Below are 25,908 nucleotides of genomic sequence, written 5' to 3' on the forward strand. Positions count from 1 at the left end.
TCTGGCAGCTTTCTTTGAATCAGGCAGCCTTTTTGATGTGCCTCAGCTGTGACATCAGCAGCTGTGGTCTTGACCAAGCAGGAAGCGACTGAGGCAGTAGCACAGCAGGGCACGAACAGCAGGGCGGGTTGCTCTAAGGGATGGCTGCATCCCGGGCCAGATCCACAACCTAAGATGGATCTGGAGGGATGAGAGATCCTGCTTATTATTCCAGGGCTACGCCCTCCGCAGCACGTGTATCTTCTCAGCTCTACCTTTATCTAAAATACCTGTGTTCTTGGGGTCAGCATAAATTCTGAAATCCTAAGGCCACACAAGACCTCTGGGTGGAGCTGTGCCGTTTTCTTTCCTATCTCTATGTGCTCTCCTTGCCTGCTGCCTGGACAGTGGCCTAGAAATAAGTGCACAAAAAGGCACTTCAAGATCTATGAAAGTGTGTTCATTTTAGTGACGGGAGAATCTCTGTACTCTGGAGAGCTTTGTTGTAACATGAAATAAAATAGTAGAGAATTGAGGAGGGAGCTACCTCTTCCCTACGTCTATTAATTAATTGGAGGGGCAACTTGGTAAGCCTCTGCAGGTGACTGGGCGGCTAAAGTAGACAAGTAAAGTTTTCCCTCAGCTCCTGCCTTTGCCAAAATCCCCACCCAGCGTGCCACCCCAGGGTATCCCAAAGACAAGAATTTGCTAGAATGTGGCCCACACCTGTAGTCCCAGCACTTTGGGAGACTGAGAAGGAAGGATCACTTAAGGCCAGGAGTTCAAGACCAGCCTGGGCAACATAGCGAGACCCCTGTCTCATATTGAAAAAAATACAAAAGTTAGCTAGGCATGGTGGCACACACCTGCAGTTCCAGCTATTTGCAAAGCTGAGGCAGGAGGATCACTCCAGCCCAGGAGTTCGAGGCTGCAGGGAGCTATAGATTGTGCAACTGCACTTCAGCCTGGGCAACAGAGCAAGACCTTATCTCAAAAAAAGAAAAAAAAACTTGCTAGAATGTAAGAAAAGTCTAGTCCTGACGTAGTTCATGTCACATTCAGGCACATCAAAAACTCTATGGACACAAAGCTTTGCAAGACTTCAGACTAAAATAACAAAATGTCATTATTTGGTAAAATGCAGGAAAATAAACCATTTGTTTTATATGTAGTTAAGTTCTTCAAGGTTTTTTCCAGTAGCCGCATATGTTTCAGATTCCTTTGTTTAAGCTTGGCTTAATCTTGGTTCTTTTCTTGTCTGTTCTCCCAACCCCCCTCCCACCCTGCAGAAAAGGACAGGGACGGCCCGACTGGGCGATATTTGGGAGACTTACTGAACACAATGAGACAATTTTGTTCAAAGAGAAGTTTCTGGATTGGACGGAACTGAAGAGACCGAATGAGAAGAACCCCGGGGAACTTGCCCAGCACAAGGTATTCTGGCGACCAAGTCTCAAACCTTGGGGCTTGGTTCGGGTCCCAACAAAAGTGGCCTTGATGTAAAATGATCAAATCAGGATAGTTCGCATGGCCGTCACCTCAGATGTATCATTTCTTTGTGGTGAGAACATTCAAATCTTCTCTTCTAGCTATTTTGAAATCTGCAATACAGTATTGGAAAACAGTCACCCCACTGTGCAGGAGAAAACCAGAGTTCATTCCTCCTCTCTGTTGTCATTTTGTACCCGTTGGCCAACATCTCCCTGTCCTCCCTGTCCTGTCTCCTTCCCACACCCTCTTCCCCATGAAACAGATGCATGTATCAACACATCAAATCATACCCATAATAATGTGTCAACTAAAATACTTTAATTAAAAAAAAAAAAACCGTGGACACACAGACACACACACACACACACAGCCACACATACACCTTTAAAGCTAGGAAGCCTTCCCAGCATTCACTAGTAGAACAGCAGACAGGCTTCCAATTCTAATCTAACTCTGGGAAGTGAAGAGTCTCAGGCGTCCATGTGCTGTTGTGGCAATGGGTGTTCAGACCTCCCAGAGTCTTTCTGGAAATGCAGCCTTTCCCTTGCTGCAGTTAAACATCCTGAGACAGAGTGTGGAAGCTGTATTTTTATGCTGTCCTATGAACAGCTGAAGCAGCGTTGAGCATGACAAAGAATAGCTGCAGAAACAGGCAACTGAACCGATGTCTTCATGTGCCCCTGTAGGAAGACCCCAGGGCCGATGTCAAGCCATACGATGTGACACGGATGGTGTCCATGCCCCAGACGACAGCAGGCACCATCCTGGATGGGGTGAACGTCGGCCGTGGCTATGGCCTGGTGGAAGGACACGACAGGAGGCAGTTTGAGATCACCAGCGTCTCTGTGGATGTCTGGCACATCCTAGAATTCGACTATAGCAGGCTCCCCAAACAGAGCATCGGGCAGTTCCACGAGGGGGATGCCTATGTGGTCAAGTGGAAGTTCATGGTGAGCACGGCAGGTTAGTGAGCACTTATGGTTTTTTCCAGCTGAAAGAGGCTGGCCCGGCAGCCCTGCGTGAGCCAGCTTCTCCGATGAACCCTGTCGTGCCTTCTGCTGCGTGCGTGCAGTGGGGCACTGCTGTCATGCGCCTTTGAGAGCCGCCTAGTAAACCACAGAGATGAAAAGAAATAAGGCCGAATTCCTAACAACCTAGCATTGCCGAGGCCGCTGGTGTTCACCTGTAGAAATTGAACTTGCATGTCAAGGCTTCTCAGCTCCCTCTCTCCCTCCCCTGCCCCTGTCCCCAGAGCTTTTCTGGGAAACAGATGATTGGCCTCTAAGTGATATTTCCCATGTGGCTGTGTGCTGCTTCAATTAAAGTCATTAAGTACAGCACATTTTCGTGATTTAAAACTGGAACCAAATGGTGCTGTAACATTATAGTAAATACATGCACAGAAAATTTATTTGAAAAATGAAAGAGGCTGTTTCTCCCGAGACTGAGAGTATGGGTGGTGCTTTGTGGGTCTGGTGTAGTAAATGCAGAGTCTAAACTCTCCTCGGTTCCTGATGGTGACAGACCCCATTGCAAAACACTCACCTAGACGCTTGGCGCTGGGGAAAGGGGGAGTCCGGTGAACTCTGGAGAAGTCATCCCTTTCCTTGCCAAGGAGGAGCCTTTCCCACAGCGCTCCTCACCCCTTCCCATTTAGGAGAATATACAGGTCACAGGTCTGTGATTTCAACTCAGAAGAGAGTATTTTTTCCTCTTTACAGCCCCCTTGCTGTGCAGGTGCACCTGCCCCCGGGGCCACAGGAAGCACAGGCAGCTGTTTGCTGATCAGAAAACTGCAGGCTCAGAACCAGGATTTCTTTCCTGATTTATACAAGATGCATCTATTCATCAGCTGACAACATTTCCTGAGCACCTACTCTATGGAAGACACTTTGTAGGGACCAAGTAAATATTTCAGACCCTGTCTCCAAGACGCATGTGGTTATCAATGACATAAAGCAGGTGCAGGAACAGCCAGCAGGTGGGCCTCGCTGAGTACACGGCCAATGGGGTTGTGTGCTGTGCAGAGCCAGGCTGTGGCCCAGAGATCCCCTCACCCTCTGGGGCACGATGCTGGGGGCTTTACCCTGCCTCTAGCTGAGTGCCTGCTGGGCTCCCTGAGACTTTTCTGTTGTGGTGCTAATTTTTCAGATAAGGACCAAGACAGTAACATCAAGGAACCTGCCTGAAGCCACACAGCTAGCAGGGAGTGGAGCTGGACACTCAAGTCCAAGCCTGCCTCTTTTCAAACCCAACTGTGCTATTAACCTGCTCTGCGGGCAGGGAGTCAGAGTGGGGCTCCAGCACAGGATGTGGGGAGCCGTGAGTTTGGCTACAAGGAGGGGCTGAAGATCCCAGTCACCAGACCGTGGAGCAGGTCAGGGTTGAACCAGCGGCAAGGCGACTTGAGGTTGAGCCGCTGAACACACCAAACTTCAGGGGCTTCTTAAACAGCAGGAAGGCGATCTTCCAGGGCCCAGGCAGCTCCAGCCTCTCCTTCCAGGGAGTCGTGGGGTGTGAGACAAGGACCCCCAATGGGAGGGACATTTCTTTCTCTCTTTTTTTTTTTTTTTTTTTTTGAGACAGGGTTTCACTCTGTCTTCCAAGCTGCAGTGCAATGGCAGAATCTCGGCTCACTGCAGACTCGACCTCCCAGGCTCAAGCCATCCTCGTGCCTCAGCCTCCCAAGTAGCTGGGACTACAGGCATGTGCAACCATATCAAGCTAACTTTTTTTATTTTTTGTAGAGATGGGGTCTCACTATGTTGCCCAGGCTGGTCTCAAACTCCTGGGCTCAAACCATCCTCCCACTTCAGCCTCCCAAAGGGAGCAGCATTTCTCATCTACTTAATTTCTTATGAGCAAGCAATTGGAACTGCTTCTTTCCTTTTTCATAAGGAGCTGTGTCCCTTGAGGGAAGGTCACAGGCACTGGGACCCTACAGCCTGGGATTCAGAATCTCAGGCCCTCACTTACCAGCTGTGTGGTCTGGGTAAAGTTACCCTGTCTGAGCCTTGGTTTTCTCACCTGGAAAATAGGGATTATAGTACTCAGCTCACAGGACTTTATAATCAGGTATATATGACGTTTAACAGGTGCCTGGCCTGTGTTCACATTGTAGGTGCAGGAAATACTCATCACTGACATTGTCGGCAGGAACAGCGTAATTACTGTTTTTAACTTGAAGATTAGATAACGTGGATCTCCCCAAAATAATAATAATAACAATTAATAACAAAGAGTCACTGTCGTGGATTTATGCTCTTGCTTTTGTGCAGAGGTGGCATGTACAGTGTTAATCTCTGATGTTGATTACCAAAGACAACAATAATAGGGAATTGAGTGTGTTTCGGGGCGGGTGGATCTCTTAACCTTTGGAGTAGTGAAACTGGGAACTTTAAAGAACAAACTAAAGGCACTTGTAGTGCCCGTTCCTAAAATGCAAAAAGGGAAATCGTGTTTTATAAAACGAGATATAGTTTAATTTAGCCATTTTCTTACTTTAGCTGTTAGTTATGAGAAAAAAAAAGTAATTGTGAGTGAATGAATGAGTAAAACTGTTAAAGTGAATTAATTAAAAATAAAGCAAAGAGTTCAGACTTTCATGGACTATTGACTTGGAGGCCCCTAAGAAATATGATTTGACCCGGATGATTCCTTTCTGTATGTCTTCCCAGTAAACACAATGGACATCTCACAGCCACCTCCAACATCTTTTTCAGCAGACTGACAACTTGGAAAAAGCCCAGCCTTAGAGAATTAAGTTAAAGCAGGGATCATTCAGATTCCAGACCATCCCTCCAGCAGGGGGGAGGCACAGCCCGATGGCACTTTCAGTCACTCCGTAGCCAATGTGGAAGCTCTGGCCCCTTGGTGACACTAGTCCAGCTCCTCTATCACTTGCGCGCACAAGGGCCACACCTGCAAACAGGACTGAGTCAGAGCTCAGGGTGCACTTCTGGGAGACGGTCAACAAAAAGCAGCAGCTGCACAGGTGGTACAGCCTCCACTTGGCCGATGCTGGCCTGCCTGCTAGGGTCAATGTCCTGGCCCAGTGCCTGCAGGGTAGGGTTACTTGCTCCCCAGCAGGGTCAGGGGACAGCTGCTCAAGGTGCCCAGGGATGCCGAGCCAGGCTCCTCCAGGGCATGATAGATGTCTAGTTCCTATAAATAGGTGGCTCTGGTGCAAGAATACTTGATCATGAACAGTTTTTATATTTGTATTTTCTGTTATTCCTAAATAGAACTACTAGCACCAAACATTCTTGAAAGTGCCTTGGTGGCGTAACATGTCCACACTTTAAATTAGGTAACTAATCAAGGTTGTAAAGAGAATAGCTGGCTGGGCGTGGTGGCTCATGCCTATAATCCCAGCACTTCGGGAGGCTGAGGCGGGCAAATCACGAGGTCAGGAGTTTGAGACCATCTTGGCCAACATGGTGAAACCCCCGTCTCTACTAAAAATACAAAAAGTTACCTGGTCATAGTGGCAGGCACCTATAATCCCAGCTACTGGGGAGGCTGAGGCAGGATAATCGCTTGAACCCGGGAGGCGGAGGTTGCAGTGAGCTGAGATCATGCCACTGCACTCCAGCCCGGGCGACAGGGTGAGACCCTGTCTCAAAAAAATAATAGCCCAGCAGTTCTTACCACTAAAAATTTAATCTTTACATTGCCAAAATTAAAAATGAATACACATATGAAAAATTAAGTTGCATATAGGATTAGATTTGGGTATGTGCAGGAAAACTGTAAGGAAAACTAGTGAAATGTTTGCTTCATAAAATATCTTTAAAGAAATAAAATTCTAGACTCACACTTGTAACCCCAGAGTTTTGGGAAGCTGAGGTGGGAAAATCACTTAAGGCCACGTGTTTAAGACTAACCTGGGCAACATAGTGAGAGACCCTGTTTATACAGAAAAATAAAAAATGAGCCCAGCATGGTGGCATGCACCTGTAATCCCAGCACTTTGGGAGGCTGAGGCAGGAGGATCACTGGAGCCCAGGAATTCAGGGGTGCAGTGAGCTATGGTCATACCACTGCACTCCAACCTGGGCAACAGAGCAAGACCCTGTCTCTAAAATAAAAGTAAGTTAAAAAAGAGATACAATTCTATTTTGGGTATATACACTGAAGTCTGTTTGCAATGTTAGGATGTAATGTTGGTTATTTAAGCGTGAATATGTATTTACACAACGTATTTCAAGATCTTTATAAACTGTTATGATCTATTTGAAACATATCTTTCCTCAGTAATCTATTTAGTGCAACAAATGTTCACTATTTGAAGAATAGGATTGCTATTCAAGGGCAAAGTTTTGTTGCTAAGTTAGCAGAAATTTCAATTAAGTGGCTTCCAAATTAATTGTGGGATTTATAATCTAGGCATTGATGGTTCCTATTTTATTTTGCCCTCTCAAAAACACCCAAACTTAACCAGTTCAGATCCACAGTGGATGGTACAAAAGACTGTGCTTAGTCAAAATACTTTAGGAAATTATTAGAATCATTTATGAAACCTATGTTACAGATACTTTGCCAAACAAAGGGCTAAAAATCAAATAAATATGACCCCCTACCTTTTAAGAACTTAAATGAGTTTTATTCTTCCCTTCAAACCTCAATACGGTTGCAATGTTGGAAATGGGATTGGAGCTGGGAAAAATCGCAGTGATATAAAACAGAGACTCCAGTTATTCTCATTCCTTTCAAACCTGTGTGGGTGTTCCCACCAACTGCTGCATTCTCCTATGTTGACCTTCACTCCCTGGGACACCCAGGCCTTTGGGTCAAGAGCTTGGTCTACTGGCCTCACTCAGCTTAGAAGCTTCTGCTTCCAGATTAGCGTCATTCAGGTCTGCACTCCCCACCTCCTCAGAAAGGGCTTCCCTCAGCTGGTGTCCCATGAGCCCTGACCCTGCCTGGCGTCACCTTCTTGTCTCTTGTCCTCATAGCACTTATCACTATCCGAAATTGTCTTGCTCGTCTCTTTGTTTATTAGAACAAAAGCTCCAAGCATCAAGTTCATCATTGTCTTGTTCATCATTGTAGCCCAGAATCCTGAAGTCCCCGCTCAGTGAATATTTGTTGAATGCATGAATGAATGAAGGGAATCTAGAGTGAAACATATTCTTACAGGTAGAGATTTGGATGTCTGTAGTAACATCTAAAATGCCCATTTGGCCTATAATTCCAGCACTTTTGGAGGCTGAGGTGGGAGGATCACTTGAGGCCAGGAGTTAGAGACCAGCCTGGGTAACATAGTGAGACCTCTCTCTACAAAATTTTAAAAATAAAAATTAGCCAGGCATGGTGACGCATGCCTGTAGTCCCAGCTATTTGGGAGGCTGAGGCGGGAGGATCATTTGAGCCCAGGAGGCTGAGGCTGCAGTGAGCCATGATTGCGCCATTGCACTCCAGCCTGGGTGACAGAGGGAGACCCTGTAACCTCCCTGTGACTGCTCTCCACACCAAGCGTTCTCATCTGCCTCCTGTGCTGCTCATGTTTACTGAGTGCCTGTGGGGTGCCAGCCATGGGGACCATCAGCACTTAATCCCGGCAGCAGCCCTGGTGACAGACATGAAATCCAGATTAGTTTATGCTCAAATGATATGTCAGCAACCTATCTCCTCATTCCTGACAGAACTTGAAAACTTCAAAGCTGTATTTTTTACTAGAATAGTTTTAACAGTCTGCATTTTTTCCTTTGTGCTTAAAGCTGGCCCTGTTATTGTTTTTAACATCTTTTCTCTACCAGCTAATCTTTTGCCAAAGAGTAGTGTAATATGGAAAACGTGTTTGTGTCTGTGTGAGCCCTTAGTCCTGCTCTGGCGGTCACCAAATACTTTATTTATTTATTTATTTATTTATTTATTTATTTATTTATTTATTTGTAAGAGAGTCTCACTCTGTCACCCAGGCTGGAGTGCAGTGACACAATCATGGCTAACTGCGGTCTCAAACTCCTGGGCTCAGGTGATCCTCCTGCCTTAGTCTCCCAAGTAGCTGGGACTACAGGTGTGCAACACCATGCCTTTAAATTATTTTAGAGGTGGGGTCTTGCTATGTTGCCCAGGCTGGTCTTGAAATCCTGACCTCAAGCAGTCCTCCCAGAGTGTTGGGATTACAGGCATGAGCCACTCACCTGGCCTCACCAAATATTTTGAAGAAATTACTCTGTTGCACACTTGGAGTGATCTACCACCCCCTCCAGATGACAGATCTTTTTCTCAGGGCACCAAGAGGGCCCCTCAGATCCCTTTTCTCCCTGTTGGAAGCTCTGGGTCAGGAGCTGGAAGGAAGGTGGTTTTTCTCTTCTCCTGGGCATGACCAAACTTCCCTCCAGGTGCCAATGGTTTCTCCCCAGCCCTAGGCCCGAGGCTCTTTGCTACTGGTCCCTGCAGGCCCCGGGGAAGTGAGCCAGACATTTGCTCCTCCTCAGGTGTCTCAGCTGCTGACCTGTCCCTGTGCTATTCTGTGTTTGCAGTGGGAAGTCGCCAGAAGGTAGAGCACTCGGTGAGGGCGGCCGGCAAAGAGAAGTGCGTCTACTTCTTCTGGCAAGGCCGGCACTCCACCGTGAGTGAGAAGGGCACGTCGGCATTGATGACGGTGGAGCTGGACGAGGAAAGGGGGGCCCAGGTGAGTCCTGGGGAGCTTTGCACCCCGGGGACTGAGAGAAGCGTCCTCTTCTGGGAGTCGATGGCACTCGGCCTGGTCCCTCCCAACATGATTCTGATAATGGAAGACCACATCACCCCAAAGCACTTCAGTCCTGGTCTGGCTTCTGCAGATTTCAGGCTGTGCCTCCCATTTCTTTCCTCCTCCCACTTTTTGTAAGATGATCCTAGAGAAAATGTTGTATCTGCAAATAGGAAATACACATGACAAGTGCAGATGGCCAATGGGTGGCTTTGAAAGGTTTGTTAGGTTTCCAACTAACCAATCAAGGCACTGTAGGTAAAACAAAGAGATGCCATCATCCACTTCTCACAATGGGAGTGATTTTTTAAAGGATGGGTCCAGGGCCAGCTGGCAAGGCCTCAGTAGGATGAGGATGCTGTGTTTTGGGTGAGAAGTGTAACTTGAACAGCCATCCTGAAATTTTGTCACAAGAACCTTAAAACTTTGATCAGTTGTTCCATGTATACGAATCTACCTGAAGGAAATACCAGGTGAATGTAAGGATTGGGAACACCCATCACCTGTATTCATGGCAGCCTGAGTGGTTTTCTGGAACAGGTCAGATTGGGTCACTCCCTTGCTGTCTGCCACACACACTGCAGTCCAAGCAGCTTCCCAGGGCTCCAGCACCTTCTTGGTGGGCCCTGGGCACCTCTCCAAGCTCCTCCTGCTCCTCCCCTCCACCCAGGCCACTCCAGCCTCTCCCTGTTCCACGACCACCTCCTTCCACTCACCTCCGGCCCCGTGCCCCATTCCACTGTCTGGAAACTTCCCGTGCCTACTCCATACTGCCTCTACGTCCGTACCCCTGTGTACTGCCTCTTATGAGGCAGGTTTCTGTTCAGATGTCACCCGCACCCCCACCCAACCCCTGTTCTATCCGAGCCTTCTCATTCTCTCATCATTCTCAGTCCCTGCACTTTATCCCTTTATTTTCACAGCACTTCCCACCACCTAAAGCTACATGATCCCCCAGGAGCGTGACAGAGACCCTGCGACCCTGGCCTTACAACCCCATGGCCTTATAACCCCAGGGCCTGCATCGTGCCTAGGAGGGACTGCTGCCCAGATCCAAGGCCACCTAAAGCTGCTGGCCTCACAACCCCATGGCCTTATAACCCCAAGGCCTGCATCATGCTTGGCAGGGACTGCTGCCCAGATGAGGCTTGCAAACCTTTCTCTTTAACATTTAGATGATCTCTGCCTGAGTCTCCTCTGCTCTGTAGAGTACCAGCAATTAAGAGTTAACTCTGGGATTCTTTGAAAACAGGACAATGCCATGTGCAAATCTCTTTATTCTCCTGGATGAATGATTAACGATAGCAGAAGGGAAGACAGCAGAAACATTCTTGCCAGAAACAGATCCACACTCACCCAGCCTCCCACAGTCCCAAGAACCAATCACATTTCCTAAAAAATATTTTCTACCATGGACTATATTTTAGAAATGGTATTGGCAAGAGTTGCCTTTTAATTTATTCCTAATAGTCATTTCAACTACCCCTCTATTTTTTTGTAAAGGCCATGAATGAACATGCTTTTATCATGCCTTCAAAATCATCCTCAGAGTTTTGAGTCTTAATCTCTCTCATTTGAGCATTTTACCTGTTACCAATCCAGTGGATGGAAAATCATTTTATTTTTATTTGTATCATTTTTTTGAGACAGGGTCTCGCTCTGTCACCCAGGCTGGAGTGCAGTGGCACCATCACCACTCACTGCAGCCTTGACCTCCCAGGCTCAGTCAGTCCTCCTTCCTCAGCCTCCTGGGTAGCTGGGACTTCAGGCATGCACCACTACAGGCATGAGCCACGGTCCAGCTCTGGAAAATCATTTTAGATATGAAATACTGCCACAAAATGGCAATTGGTTATGCAAAATGGGCACTGAGATTGATAACTCACAGTGAGAAATGCTTTCTCTCAGTGCTCCGTGACTACGAGCTCCAGGAAACATTTCCTCTGTAAGGAAAGGTGTCCTAGAAGGAGGTGACTCAACCCTCACATTATTCGTGGTGCAGATAACACCTGAAGGAAGAGCTTTCTCTAACAGAGGCTGAGTGGACTGCTGGGATGGCCGCAAACCATATATTTTTCCTAGACTTATTACCAAGTCAGTGATGAGTCATTCTCATTGCTGAGAGCTATCTTGTTAAGAATGTGTTTATATCAGTCTTGTGACATCAATAACCACAGAATACCATTAAAATATCAGGAGTTATGTTTTAAAAGAATATTCCTTGACAGAACAACATTAAGTAAAGAAAATGAGGCTGTACATCAATATAAAGCAAGGCTCCTATTTTGTTTAGGAAAAGAAGACCCTCCCTGAGTAACACCCTGAGAGGAGGCTGCACACCGCAGCGTTCACAGAGCTTCTCTTTAGGTGGTTAGCAATGGCTAATAGTGTTAGCAATGGCTTTTGTTTGTACGTCTTGATATTTTTCAGATTTTCCGGGAGAGGCATGTATTGTTTTTAGGACTTTGAAAGCCCCACGCCCCTTACCTATTTACCTCTGTTTAAATCGGAAGGTCCAGGTTCTCCAGGGAAAGGAGCCCCCCTGTTTCCTGCAGTGTTTCCAGGGGGGGATGGTGGTGCACTCCGGGAGGCGGGAAGAGGAAGAAGAAAATGTGCAAAGTAAGTGACTTTTACTGCTGGAATTTGACTTTACCTTTCCCTCTCTTGGAAAGAATTTTTATAAGCTCGGGGCTGAAAATGAGTCTGTCTTCATCTAACTGTGGCTCTACCTCTGAAAGCCTCCCGATGTTTGTTTGATAACTCAGCTCTATGGGTGCTCGTGACCAGCCTCTCCCTGGAGAATTTACTCGGGATTCACCTTTGCACGCAGGAGGCTGGAAGGTGGTCTCCCCTCCTCTGTCTGCTCTTTTTAGGAGGAAAGAAAAATCAGTGGCTCTTCTATTATAAATTATAAAATTTTTTGTTGACCAGCACCCCAGCCCCCCAAAAAAGTCTTAGCTCTAGAGCCTTTTAAAATATGCCTGTTATAGAACTTATTGTATAAATCTTGGGAGAATGGTTTTTCTGCATTGTGGACTTCAGATCACCTGCTTCTAACTACATAAGAACCCACTTTTTAGGCTGGCAGGAAGGCCTGATGCCTCAGTGCTCGGCAGGGCTCCCTGCGCAGTGCCTCAGCCCCTCCAGTCCCCTAAGTCCCTGGCCCTGGACGGAGGTGGCTGCCGTGGATGGCACAGCGGACAGTAGGAAGGGCCACGTTTGCTGCCACTCGCTCACGTCCTAACTCCTCCGCGCCGCCGGTGCCCCCTGCAGGTGAGTGGCGGCTGTACTGCGTGCGTGGAGAGGTGCCCGTGGAAGGGAATTTGCTGGAAGTGGCCTGTCACTGTAGCAGCCTGAGGTCCAGGACTTCCATGGTGGTGCTCAACGTCAACAAGGCCCTCATCTACCTGTGGCACGGATGCAAAGCCCAGGCCCACACGAAGGAGGTCGGAAGGACCGCCGCGAACAAGATCAAGGAACAGTGAGTGTTGTGTCTGCGACAAGTGCCCCACACACGGGGCTTCCCAGAGGGACGGGGCAGGCTCAGGGGTACCAAGACTCCCAGCAGATCCCAGGGTGCTGAAAGTGACTGCAGCAAGGGATGGCTGGGAACGTGGTGAGGGGCCTCTGACATTCCAAGCAGAGAGGACACACATCTCAGTCCAGACCTCCGACTTGGGGGCCTCTCTCACAGTCTGAGGATTTATCTGGCTGGGTGAGAGGCTGGTGAGGAGCCAGGGAGTGACTCTTGCAAGCACTCTGGGTTCTTTCTTCATGGTTGCTGTTCAGCTTTTGGATGAGAAGCCTGGGGGCCTTTGATATTTAAAGGGAACACTTTCAAATACCTGTTAGGGATTTGGAGTTTTCATTTGTCAGAACAGCGGAGTGTTAAAAAGCTAAAGAAGAGTGTGGGAAACCGCCATCTGTGTCAGATGATAAGATGTCCCCCATTCTGAAGAGCAGCCCCCGATGGGGAGGGATCGGACTCTCTGGGCACTTCCCGGGTACGGCACTTCTGGGTTGGGTTTTCTTCCCCTCCCAGGCAGGCACCTGCCGTTGGCCACTTGCAAAGGCTCAGCACACTGTGAGATAGCACTGAGTGGGGACCTTGGGGAAGAGGGGAACTGGAAGGGCCGTGAAGGCCACAGCCCAGGGAGGACGCTGTGGTGGCCGGCCCCCCGCTAGGGTGGTCTGCCGCCGTGGCTCTGCACTTCCTAGCAGCCCAGGCAAAATAAGCGTTGCAAGCTGCCAGAGAAGCCCAGCGTCGCCCAGGCATTCAGGAGGCAACTGAGACCTGTGAGGACCTCAGTGAGGAAAAGTGAAGAGCTTCCTAGGAGCACATGTCCCCAGAGTTTGATTTGGTGAACCCCATTCTCTGGGTTCTGGGACAGGGCAGTGGCCAGGGCCCCTGTGTCCACTCTGAAAACACACTACCCAGAGAGGGCAGAGAGGAGAACCGGGCAGGTGACCTCTCCACAGGGAGGCAGATGTGAAACAAGATGTTTCATCTCAAAACACCACCTGTGGGCTAGGGCACGGGGAGGGGTGAGAAATCACATCCCCTGAGGTGGCCCAAGGCATTTGAGGCCCATCAGAGGGTTTACTTGGACCACTGAGAAAAAGAAAAACAATGAAGAGCTCATTCACATATTCACTCAACAAACATTGATTGAGTACCTGATTGGCGCCAAGCAATCTGGACTTACAGGACTTATCCTACAAATCTCGGAAAAATGGTTTTTCTGCATTATGAACTTTGGGCAACCTGCTTCTAACTCCAAAGGACTGGAGTTAAGAACTGGGGACTTGGTGGTGAATAAGCCCAAGTCTCTGTCCTCATGAAGTTCATGTTCTAGCAGGAGAGAAAGACAAGAAATAGTCACTATGTATTGTTCTATACAAAAATGTCTGTAATTTTCATGACACATTAGATGTGATTAAACATCCCTCCCTAGGGGCAAGTCAACTTCCTCTCCTCCACCACACACACTTATAAACTGCAGAGCATTTTTCCATTCATGAGTAAGAATTGCTTTTCCTTAGAAAGTAGAAGAGACGGTGAACTGATCTCCAGATTTAGTTTTGAATAATTTATATCTGTACCCCATATATATATATATATGTACCTACTATTAGTATATACCCACAAATTTTAAATTTAAAAAAAGCAGACAATAACAAGTATTGGCAAGGATGTGAAAATTGGAACTCTTACACATTACTTGGAAAACAGTCTAGCAATTTCTCAAAAGATTTAACAATACAGTTACCATATGACTAGCAACTCTACTCCTAGATATCTACCCAAGAGAAATGAAAACACTTGTACATGAAGGTTCATAGCCATGTTAGTCATAGTGGCCAAAAGATGGAAATAACCCAAATCTCTACCAACACATTAATGGATGAAAAAAATGTGGCATAGCCATACAGTGGAATATTATTCTGTCATAAAAAAGAACTCAGTACTGATACATGCTACAACATGGATGAACCTTAAAAACATTATACTAAGTTAAAAAACCCAGTCACAAAGGAACGTATATTATATAATTCCATCTGTATGAAATGTCCAAAACAGGCAAGTCCATAAATACAGAAGTAGATTAGTGGGTTCTGAGGATTAAGGATGGGGGAAATGCAGAGTGACTGCTGACGAATACAGGGCTTCTTTTTCCGGGAGATGAAAATGTTCTGAAATTAGTGATGACAGTTGCACAACTCTGTGAATATACTAAAATCTGTACACATAAAAAGAGTGAATTTTATGACATGTGAATGATATCTCAATAAAGCTATTATAAAGCTGTTAGCATAATAATAATAATTTTGGGTCACCAGCACTCTCCAGACTTATAAAGAACTCTTGGAGTTTCTCCCTTGCAGATGCCCCCTGGAAGCAGGACTGCATAGTAGCAGCAAAGTCACAATTCACGAGTGTGATGAAGGCTCTGAGCCACTCGGATTCTGGGACGCCTTGGGAAGGAGAGACAGGAAAGCCTACGATTGCATGCTTCAAGGTAATGCGGCATCCACAGCCTGCGATCTGGTTTTTTTGTTTGTTTTTGGAGTCTTGCTCTGTTATCCAGGCTGGAGTATAGTGGTGCGATCACAGCTCACTGCAGCTTCAACCTCCTGGGCTCAAGTGATCAGCCTGCCTCAGTCTCCCAAAGTGCTGGGATTGCAGGCTTGAGCCACTGTGCCCCATTCATGTTTTATCTTAATTCTTCAGTCTGTCTTAAATCTAGTGTGATGAGTATTATGTCCAGCTGATTGAACAGTTTTTTTCTCCCCAGGAGTGAGTTTAACTTGGACACCAAGACTTCAAATTCTCACTGGCAAATCAGCTCCCAAGGCTTCCCAGGGACCAAGCCACCTTCCAGGGTTTTAGGGACTCAGGGCACCATTTTATTTCTTTCCTCATAGGTGCCACCTGAGAAATAGCAGTCCTCTGGGTGTTGGAGTGGGATCTGGGGAAGGAAGCCAGCCTCTTATCCCCTTTCCAGAGCCCTTCAGTCATTAACATATTTGGAAATACAAAGGCCATGTCTGTATAGAATAGGCACTCCCGTTCACCGGAGTGAGGTTAGGTGTGTATATGTGTACTTTCCCAGCTGTTCTCAAAATACAGATGAACATTAGAAGGAAAGCGAACTTTTATTAAGCAGTTCCAATAAGCCAGACATCAGCCAGCACCTTACATATAGTAACTCCGTTAGTACAACCCAATACTCTGCCATTTTTACAGATGAGGCAACTGAGGCATACAGAAGTTAATCAACTTGCCCAAGGCTGGGCAGCAATGGAGTATCCTCATAACTGCTCCATAATACTCTGCCCCTCAATGTTTATAAACTTTTATATAGCTTTTTAAACATAATGCATAGAAAACGTTTGAAATTATGGAGAAGTTAAAAAAAGAAATGAAGTCACTTATAACCACATTTCTCAGAAGTAACAGAATTCACATTCTCTATGCTATATATAATGTCTATTTGAAAAAATAATATGTGGATCTACTGTTTTGTAACCTGCTTTTTTCCTTTAGTATGAATAATTTCCCAAGTTATTAAAATTTAGATTTCTAATGGCTGTGAGATATTCTGTTATTCTGTGAATATATGCCACTCTCTACCTGACAGTCTCTGACAGCTGGAGAGTTGAGTTGTTTCTTGTTTCTGATTTTTCTCCCTTATATAATAATGCAGTTTGAATACTTTTTAAAATAATCCTATACATTCATTCCTAATTTAGAGGAATTCCTAGATGTGGAACCGCCGTGCTTGTTATAAAAGTCCGATAGCATGTATCAGCTCAGGCCAGTTTCATTCTCACTTGCAATACACAAAAGCGTTCATTTCTCAGCATATACACATACATATATCTGTGTATATATATGCATATGTATCTATATCTTTTTTAGCCATTTTAATTTCTACCTTGGTGAGTGTTCTATTTGTGTCTTTTGCACATTTTATTGAGATATTTATTTTTTCCTTATGTATGTCCCTTCATGTATTAAGGATATTAACTAGTTGCTGTATTACAAATATTTCCCATTTGTTACTTGGTTTTTCTTTTCTTTTTAATTTTGCATTATTGTTTTTCATTTTTATATAATTAATGCATTATTTTCCCTTTTGATTGGTTCTTTTACTATTGCAATTGAAAAGGCCTTCTCCACCTTGAAGCTCAGATAAATCCTACCTATGTTTCCACAGTGCTTTGATTTATTTCATATTTTAAATTCATTCTTCATCTGGAATTTACTTTGATGCACATGATATCTTCAGCTTTGTTCTCTTTTCTTTCAAAGATCCTGGAAGTTTTAACTTCGCACCCCGCCTGTTCATCCTCAGCAGCTCCTCTGGGGATTTCGCAGCCACAGAGTTCGTGTACCCTGCCCGAGCCCCCTCTGTGGTCAGTTCCATGCCCTTCCTGCAGGAAGATCTGTACAGCGCGCCCCAGCCAGGTAAGGCCTGCAGGGGGCAGCTATGCTGAGCAGTAGAAGGCACATCTTCCAGAAAGCCTTTTGATTTTACGTTTTTATTTATTAAGCAGCTTCTGTTTGCCAAGTACACTCCCAGAACACTCAGAACATGTGCTTACACTCATTTCGTCCTCACCCCACACCAAAAGGAAGGAGAGTGAAATCAGCCACACTTTATAGCATAAGGAACAAGACTCAGTCACTTAACCCACCCAAAGACGTCAGCTAAGAACAGGTTGAGCACCACAGTGGCAGGCCTGGTGTCTCCGCTCTTCTCCCAGCCTTCCTTTCAGTCTTGTTGCTGCATGGTCACTGGTCGACTGCCATTGCTCCAGCCATCATGTTTGCATTCAAGATAGAAAGAGAAAGAAGGGGGGAGGAAAAAAGGCCACTTAGTAGCCACATCTCTCTCTTTAATCAGATAAAGCACATGTTTTCCCAGAAGCCCCCAGCAGACTTCTGCTTACATCCCATTGGCCAGAGCCTGTCACATGGCCAGCCCCAGCTGCAAGGGAGACTGGGGAAGCAAATGGCAGAAGAGAAGGATGTTGGGGTATTGGCTAAGTTAGCCAGGGAACAGGGTCTGCCATACCAAGGCTCCAGAGCAGAGCCAAGACTCCAGCCCAGGTCTTCTGATCCCAAGGTGAAGGCTCTGTGCCCTCATTCTGGTTGGGAAAGTCACGAGAGACTGGGCTTGACAACCCCTCCCGCCCACCCTCCAATGAAGTCAAGGTCAGCTGCCTCTCAGTTTGTGTTTGTTGCTTCTCACATTACAAGAGCCTGGAGCTGCAGCCAGGGACGTCACCTTGCACTGGGAGCCCAGGGCAGCACTGAAAGTTTGACCAGTGCACATGTCATGCTTGGAAAATCTTAGCCACCAGAAAGAGAGGCTGTGCCCACGCCCTTCACCCTGGGACTCAGGGCAGGTTATCAACCTCCACTGGGCTTTTAAAGTGTGGTTTTCACAGAATCCTGAAACACATGCCAGGAAAGGACACACAGTGAGCCGACTAGCAAGAGTGAGAGGCGTTTTGCCACCTGGAGTAAGAGTCAGGCTGACAATTTGAGGAGGAGAAAAAGTGAGGAGGAAAAGACGATAGAACAGTTTTGATTTTTATTTCATTTTATTTTATTTTTTAGAGACAAGGTCTCATTCTGTCATCCAGGCTGGAGTGCTGTGGTGCAATCATGGCTTACTGCAGCCTCGAACTCCTGGGCTCCAGCGATCCTCCCTCCTTAGCTTCCTGAGTAGCTGAGACTGCATGCATGCACCACCACGCCTGGCTAATTTTTTTTTTTCTGTTTGTAGAGATAGGGTCTCATCGTGTTGCCCAGGCTGGTCTTCAACCTCCGGGCTCAAGCAATCCTTCCTCCTCAGCCTCCCAAAGCACTGGGATTACAGGCATGAGCCACCACTCCCTGTGGCAGTTTTGCTTTTTAAGGCCCATTTCTCTGTAAGAGAGCCATGAGCTCACCTCACTGCTAAGAAGTCGCGCGCAGGGCAGGAACGCCACTGACCTGTCTGCAGTGAGATGTGCGCTCCAGTGTTGATTGTGCTCTTTGGAGATACGTGGTGCTAACAGTCCCTTGAGTGGCACATGCATTATCCCTTCCACTCTTAGCACAGCCCTGCCAGTATCCAGAAGGGCCAGGGGCTTGAGCTGGGGCAAAGGGAGGAGGACCTGGAGGACGAGGAATGAAAGAGACCAACTCCTTGACGCCACCTCTCTGCCTACAGGCTTCCCCCAGTTGAACTATCAAAGGGCTGGGGTGTCCTGGGTTTCTCTGTTTGCCCCTTTGCCCCTGGTTTGATGGCCAAGGGGGTTTCCCCTGTAACACAGCAGCAGGGAGGAACAACATCCACTAGGTTTGGGGAGGAGTGAGCTAGAAGTGTCCGTGAAGGAGCTCCTGATGGTCTGGCTCTGTCCCTGCCCTCACAGCACTTTTCCTTGTTGACAATCACCACGAGGTGTACCTCTGGCAAGGCTGGTGGCCCATTGAGAACAAGATCACTGGTTCTGCCCGCATCCGCTGGGCCTCCGACCGGAAGAGTGCGATGGAGACCGTGCTCCAGTACTGCAAAGGTGAGGCTCCCTCTCACGCGCCTGCAGCACGGAACAGATGGGGAAGCCCCTCAGGCACGCCCAGCCAGGAGACCCCCTTCCCTTTCTGCGCATGTCAGCCAGCATCCACAAAGCCTGGCAGGTGGTAATGAAACCAATTTTTTCCCCTTTAACTTTTTGAAATATATTAATTTTTAGATTAGCGCATTCTCAGCTGCCAGCATGAAGAAGAACTAGTTTTTCTCTGATATTATGAGGCTAACTTGTTACCCTCAAGAATAAAGGCTGTATTGTGGAATGCCCCAAGCAGATTAAAACCCCGCTGTACTCGGGGTTGATCACACTGAGAGACAAGTTGGCCTCTCCCATGTACATTATCTGCAAGCACTACCATACTGTTGGAGAATGGAGGTCTCCCCCAAACAGTGAACGGCCATTGCCAACCTTTTTATTATTAATTATTATTTTTAGTATTATATCCAAAGAGAAATACCCATAGTAAGTTCATGGTTCTTTACTATACACATGAAATTTCTAGTCTTTTATGTAAAATGAAAATACCAGTAATTAATATCTTATTTAATTTTTATGGTTTCATTGACACAACTAGTTTAATGTCACTGAGTATGTGCAATTGATTCTCTTCCTGAAAAACTCTTTAGCAATAAATAACATATGAAACCTTCCACTCAATGTTATAGTGAATGTGGATGTATAAGATGCTGTCGTTCGCCGTCATCATTATGGGAGTTAATCCTGTGCTAGGAAATGAGAGGGATGACTCTACAGGTGAATTCAGGAGGAAGAAAATGCTCCATCCAGAAGCTGCAGGCAGAGCCTCTCTCTTCCTTCCAGGAATACAGCGCATTTTGTTAGGTTCAAGAAGTATAGACTCAGCTTGATTATCGGTCACTATTGTAGTCACAGGCATGAAACTAACATCTTATATAAACATTATCCATGTGTTGTTATGAACTACTCGTAACTTGCATTTTAAGCATGAAGTCATGAGTTCTGGCAAAGAAGAAAAGATTTCAAGGGAAATCAGCAAAAGACAGGGTCTCCCTTGGGTCTACTGACGTTGCATTCTGTGTAACTACAGGAAAAAATCTCAAGAAGCCAGCCCCCAAGTCTTACCTTATCCACGCTGGTCTGGAGCCCCTGACATTCACCAATATGTTTCCCAGCTGGGAGCACAGAGAGGACATCGCTGAGATCACAGAGATGGTGAGCACGCTTTCCTGCCCTGTGAAGGTGGCTCCTGTGCCTTTTGGACTGTGGGTTGACTTTACTTTGGGGAGAGCATCCAATTGCACTTTCAGAGTGGGAAAATATTTTTCGTTTTGCAACATCTTAACAAATCTACATAGAATTTGCTTAGGAAGAAGAGAAGTCTAATGGAAAATCAATTAACTATTTTAGTAATTTTCTACACATGATACCCAAATTTTAAAAATTTAAAAGCAAAGGTGAGTTTAATCATGCTGAGGACTATATATGTACATAAAATCTGCTAACTCTTCATTCTGTTTGCTAAGAACCTGTTGCTTGGCATTGCTTGTCTCTCAGTGTCCATGTGACGCACAACCAAACCCTCATGTTTCAGATGTTAACCTTGTGTAGAGGAGACACAAATGAAATCTGATGATTTAATATGTTCAGAAAACTGAATGAATGGAGGTGCTGCGACTCACTTATGATAAGTGATCGCTCAACATCTCATTAATATTGTCTTTTATGAGACCACCTGGTATTTCCACATGAGACATTTATCATAACTTCTATCTACCAAAATATATTATAATCTAGAATGTTTTCTTTTCCAACCACACAGGAAAGAATTTTACTATAGCTATGTTGAATTTCTTATATATGAGCTATTAACATTGCTAGCAATAGCAAATCCAAGGATTTGTTTTGATTTGGTGAGAGATAGGTTTTTTACTGTTTTGATTTTTTTTACCATGTAGAAGAGCTGCTTTGCTTAGGGAAATGACCCAAGTGTATTTTATAGGAAATTCGAGTAATTTTAAACAAACAGAATCTACTTCTGCTTAGCAATGGAGAGGGCCTGTTGGGTAGTACAGACATCACTGCTCACCCTAACCAGTCTCCCTGGAGCCAAATGGACTTGATGTACACAGGGAAGGGGCTGACTTCAGCTTGGTCTCTGCCGCAGCCGAAACGAGATGGTTCTGTTCACTGTAACTATGGTTTCGTGAAACCAGAAGGCTCTAGCGATTACAAGCTCTGTGGCTGCTGCATGCAGTCTAAGTTCAGGTGTTACCAAATTGCCAGGGGTTCAGTCTAGGGCTTATTGCTCACTACACAGAAGAAAGCCAATCACTGAGACAAGCATAGCCAAGAAAGAAAGTTTATTTGGGTGCTACAGCCAAGGGGAACAGGACATACGTCTCAAATCTGTGTCTCTGGCCTACTAAAATTAGGGGTTTTTATAGCAGGGAAGAAATGTAACCATGTGTGGGAAGCAGGAATTAGGGAGGGGTGAGGAAGAGGAGCTGGTCAACAGGAAGCGGGGGGTTGGTTAGGCATCATGATGGGTAAGGGGTCTGGTAAGCTTCAGGTTTTGTTTTTGTTTTTTGAGACAGGGTCTTGCTCTGTTGCCCAGGCTGGAGTGCAGTGGTGTAATCACAGCTCACTGCAGCCTCCAGCTCCTGGGCTCAGACAATCCTCCCACATCAGCCTCCCAGGTAGCTGGGACTACAAGCACACACCATAATGCCTGGCTAATTTGTTTTGTATTTTCAATGAGGTTTTGCCATGTCTCTCAGTCTGGTCTTGAACTCCTGAGCTCAAGCCATCTGCCCACCTCAGCCTCTTGAAGTGCTGGGATTACAAGCATGAGCCACTGGGTTTTTTACTGTTTGATACTGCTTTTTGATACTATCGGAGATGCCTGATGGTTGATTTCCTGAGAAAGGAACTCAGATAAGACGAATGTAACTTTCTCGAATTTCAAGACTAGGAGAGTTAATTTCAATGTTTATTCCAAAGAAATCATAAACATCAGTCCTGTGGCACAGTTGAGCCACTTTCAGAAGGATATAACTCGCCATCCTCCCTGTGTATTCACTATAGATCTTGGGGGTTAGCAGCGGGGCCATTTACTGTTGTGCAGGCCTGTGGAATTATAGCCAGAGAAGAGTCAGGCTTCCCATACCAGCAAGTTATACAAATAATTAACATTCATCAAGTGCCCACTCTGCACTAGGCACATCTCCAAGCACTTTACACTGATTTTCTCATTTATCACAACAGTTCATCAAGATATCTTATTATTCCCATTTTACTGGTGTGGGAGCAGAGGCACAAAAACACGAAGTCACTTGGCCAAAGTGACTTTCTGTGAGTGGAGGAGTCAGTACTCAGATGCAGGCAAGATCATCCAAAACTCGCCTCTTCTTTTTTTGGAGAAAGGATCTTGCTTTGTCACCCAGGCTGCAGTGTGGTGACTCAATCATGGCTCACACAAACCTTGAACCCCTGGGCTCAAATGACCCTACCACCTCAGCCCCCCAAGTAGGTAGGACTACAGGTGCACACCTCCATGCCTAGCCTATTTTTGTATTCTCTATAGAGACAGGATCTCATCATATTGCCCAAGCTGGTCTCCAATTCCTGGATTCAAGGACTCTTCCCACCTCAGCCTCTTACAGTGTTGAGATTACAGGCACAAGTCACTGCACCCAGCCCAAAACCTGACTCTTGACCACCAGTCTGCCCCATGTATTTCTGATATGAGCAACAGCTCTTAGTCATGCATTCCCACCATCCACCCACCCAAAGGAGAGCAGCCAATCTGGGGTCCCAAGTTTAATGGAGGAAGAGAATTTACCCAGAATAGTTTGTTCATATTAAATTCACACAGTGGTTTTAAAAACAAAAAAATTGATTCTGCTCCAGAATATTCTAGATGCATTTTCTGACCTTCTTTTTCTATTGCAGATTAAGAAATGGGGCCAGGGGAGGGAAGGGAGGTGTGATTTCTTTTCAGGTTATTTTTTAATATTTTTAAACAAATTCCATTATTTGGAGGCTTCTGGTGTTTAGACTTCAAATCTACTAATCTTAGTCTGTAATTCACTCATGGGAAAGTCCCTAAACATTTTTCCAGAGACAGTTCTGAGACAGGGTTTGTTTGAAACTCTGTGACAAGGTGAGAAAACATCTAAAAGTCAGAGAAACGAGACTCCGTCTCTACAAAAGATTTTTTTAAATTATTAGGTGGGCGTGGTGGCACGTGCCAATAGTCCCAGTTACTCAGGAGGCTTGAGGTGGGAGGACTGCTTGAGTCCAGGAGTTTAAGGCTGCAGTGAGCTATGATCGAGCCACTGCCCTCCAGCCTGGGTTACAGTGAGACACTGTCTCTAAAAAATAACAAAATTTGAGGTCAAGTGTGGTGGTTCACACCTATAATCCCAGCAGGAGGATCGCTTGAGGCCAGAGTTTGAGACCAGCCTAAGCACTATAGCAAGACCCAGTCTCTACCAAAAAAAAAAAAAAAAAAAGGAAAAGGAAAAATAAATTAGCCAGGCCTGGTGATGCACACTCATAGTCCCAGCTATTCAGGAGGCTGAGGCAGGAGGATCACTTGAGCCCAGGAGCTGGAGGCTGCAGTGAGCTATGATTGCACCACTGCATTCCAGCCTGAGTAGCAGAGTGAGACCTTGTCTCAAAAAATACCATTTTTTAATTTAAAATTTAAAAATTTTAAAAATTAAGAGTCCAGACAAACTGCAGGGCTTTGGGCGATCCCTTTTCTTTCAGAGCCATTTCCTCCTCAGTGATACGGAACTATGCATCCTCAGGCTGTGTGCAGGTGGCACAGGGCTGTGTGTCTGCAAGCACTTAATAAAACAAGTTCAAATATAGGACAGGAGCTTTCCTCTCTGCCCCCTCCTCTTCTCTAGGACACAGAAGTTTCCAATCAGATCACCCTCGTGGAAGACGTCTTAGCCAAGCTCTGTAAAACCATTTACCCTCTGGCCGACCTCCTGGCCAGGCCACTCCCGGAGGGGGTCGATCCTCTGAAGCTTGAGATCTATCTCACCGACGAAGACTTCGAGGTAAGCGGTTCTTCCAGTGGGGTGGGGATGGGAGTAAGACAACACACGCACGCCTGGCTCCTTTCACTGAGCCGCGCGGGGCGCTTCTCCCAATGTTTCCAGTTTGCACTAGACATGACGAGGGACGAATACAACGCCCTGCCCGCCTGGAAGCAGGTGAACCTGAAGAAAGCAAAAGGCCTGTTCTGAGTGGGGAGACGTCAGAGGAGCCTCACGGACACGTCCAATACCACCGCACCAGGGAAATGGATATATATTTTTGGACTGGTGTTTTTCACAAAGTATTTTTCAATCAGAGTTTTCAGAACCTGACATTGTTAAAGATACTGCTTGTCCCGGAGTTGTGTATTTTGTAAATGTTCAAGGGAACTGTTTGGAAACTTCTTTCCACCATTCAGCAGGTTATCAGAATTAATAAAAGTATCTGTTATGTGCACTTAAGCCGCAGCTGCTATAGATAGCACTGCCTTCTTTGTTCCAGCTAGGCAATGCCTTTTTTTTTTTTTTGAAGCAGTTCTCTTTATAAAGTGTTATTTTGATAGTTTGTGGATTCTAAAATATATATATATATATTTATATAAACACCATATAAGTCAAATATGTATTTAACAAAGCAATATGTATTCATTCACTTTCAAGATTTGTTTTGGTGTCGAAATAACATGAAAAGGTAGATGGAGTTGCTTCTGTTGAATTAGCTCTGCCACCAATATGTATCTTCGTACATGTTTGGAAACGTTTCCTGCAGCATTAGGTATGACTTGTTCTGAGTACTGCTTCCGGTGCTAAAATGAACAAAGAATTTGTACTTAATGGCATGGACTCTGGAGAATCTATGCGAATCAACCTTTCTACCTTATTATCTCCCCAAAAATGTATAGTGCCTTGTTTTTATGTACAGTTTATATACAGAAAAGTTTGCTCTGCATTTTTGATGATGGTTTGGAACATTATCTACAATTTTACTCTCAAATAGTCAAAATAAAAACATCTCAATTTCTAATACCGGTTGTAAACAGTACACATGTCATTTAATGATATAGGACTCCCAAATAAAAGCATCAGAATAAACACAACAATTAACTGATTGGTTCACATTGAATTCCAAGCATGTTCCTTTCTGGAATTTTTTCTTTTTTTTTTTTGGTAAATATTAACATGGCACCAATATTTTGTCATTAAGTGTAAATGACTATACATTTGAATTTAGTTTAGGGCAAGATTTTATACAAGGTCATAAGATGAAATACAGACTTATTTGCCCCATAGAATTAGTACTCAGTACTATATTGAAGACATACTTTTGCAAATCATTATTCAGCAGAAGTTCTTTATCCCACAGCTATATCTACAATTTCAATTTTAGGATCTCAATGCCTTTTAAAAAATTGTATGGGCCAGGCGAGGTGGCCCATGCCTGTAATCCCGGCACTTTGGGAGGCTGAGGCGGGCAGATCATCTGAGACCAGGAGTTCAACAGCAGCCTGGCCAACATGTTGAAACCCAGTCTCTACTAAAAATACAAAAATTAGTCGGGCATGGTGGCACATGCCTGTAATCCCAGCTACTCAAGAGGCTGAAGCAGAAGAATCATTT

The 25,908-nt window shown here is 45.6% G+C and overlaps 1 protein-coding gene across 1 annotated transcript in view; it reads left to right on the forward strand.

The window, feature by feature from the left end:
* LOC116480974 (supervillin) overlaps nt 1-25,414 on the forward strand; it is a 27,384-nt gene extending 1,970 nt beyond the window's left edge. The window contains exons 3-13 of the mRNA XM_058437028.1: nt 1,269-1,413; nt 2,157-2,433; nt 8,961-9,112; nt 11,686-11,791; nt 12,446-12,653; nt 15,059-15,192; nt 16,989-17,144; nt 19,103-19,246; nt 20,328-20,452; nt 24,157-24,312; nt 24,415-25,414. Of these exons, the coding sequence (XP_058293011.1) occupies nt 1,269-1,413; nt 2,157-2,433; nt 8,961-9,112; nt 11,686-11,791; nt 12,446-12,653; nt 15,059-15,192; nt 16,989-17,144; nt 19,103-19,246; nt 20,328-20,452; nt 24,157-24,312; nt 24,415-24,501 (1,690 nt within the window). The 3' untranslated portion in view covers nt 24,502-25,414. The remainder of the gene's footprint in view (nt 1-1,268; nt 1,414-2,156; nt 2,434-8,960; nt 9,113-11,685; nt 11,792-12,445; nt 12,654-15,058; nt 15,193-16,988; nt 17,145-19,102; nt 19,247-20,327; nt 20,453-24,156; nt 24,313-24,414) is intronic.
* The last annotated feature ends 494 nt before the right edge of the window (nt 25,415-25,908 follow it).

Source organism: Hylobates moloch, unplaced genomic scaffold (assembly GCF_009828535.3).
Source record: "Hylobates moloch isolate HMO894 unplaced genomic scaffold, HMol_V3 SCAFFOLD_3, whole genome shotgun sequence".
NCBI lineage: Eukaryota > Metazoa > Chordata > Mammalia > Primates > Hylobatidae > Hylobates > Hylobates moloch.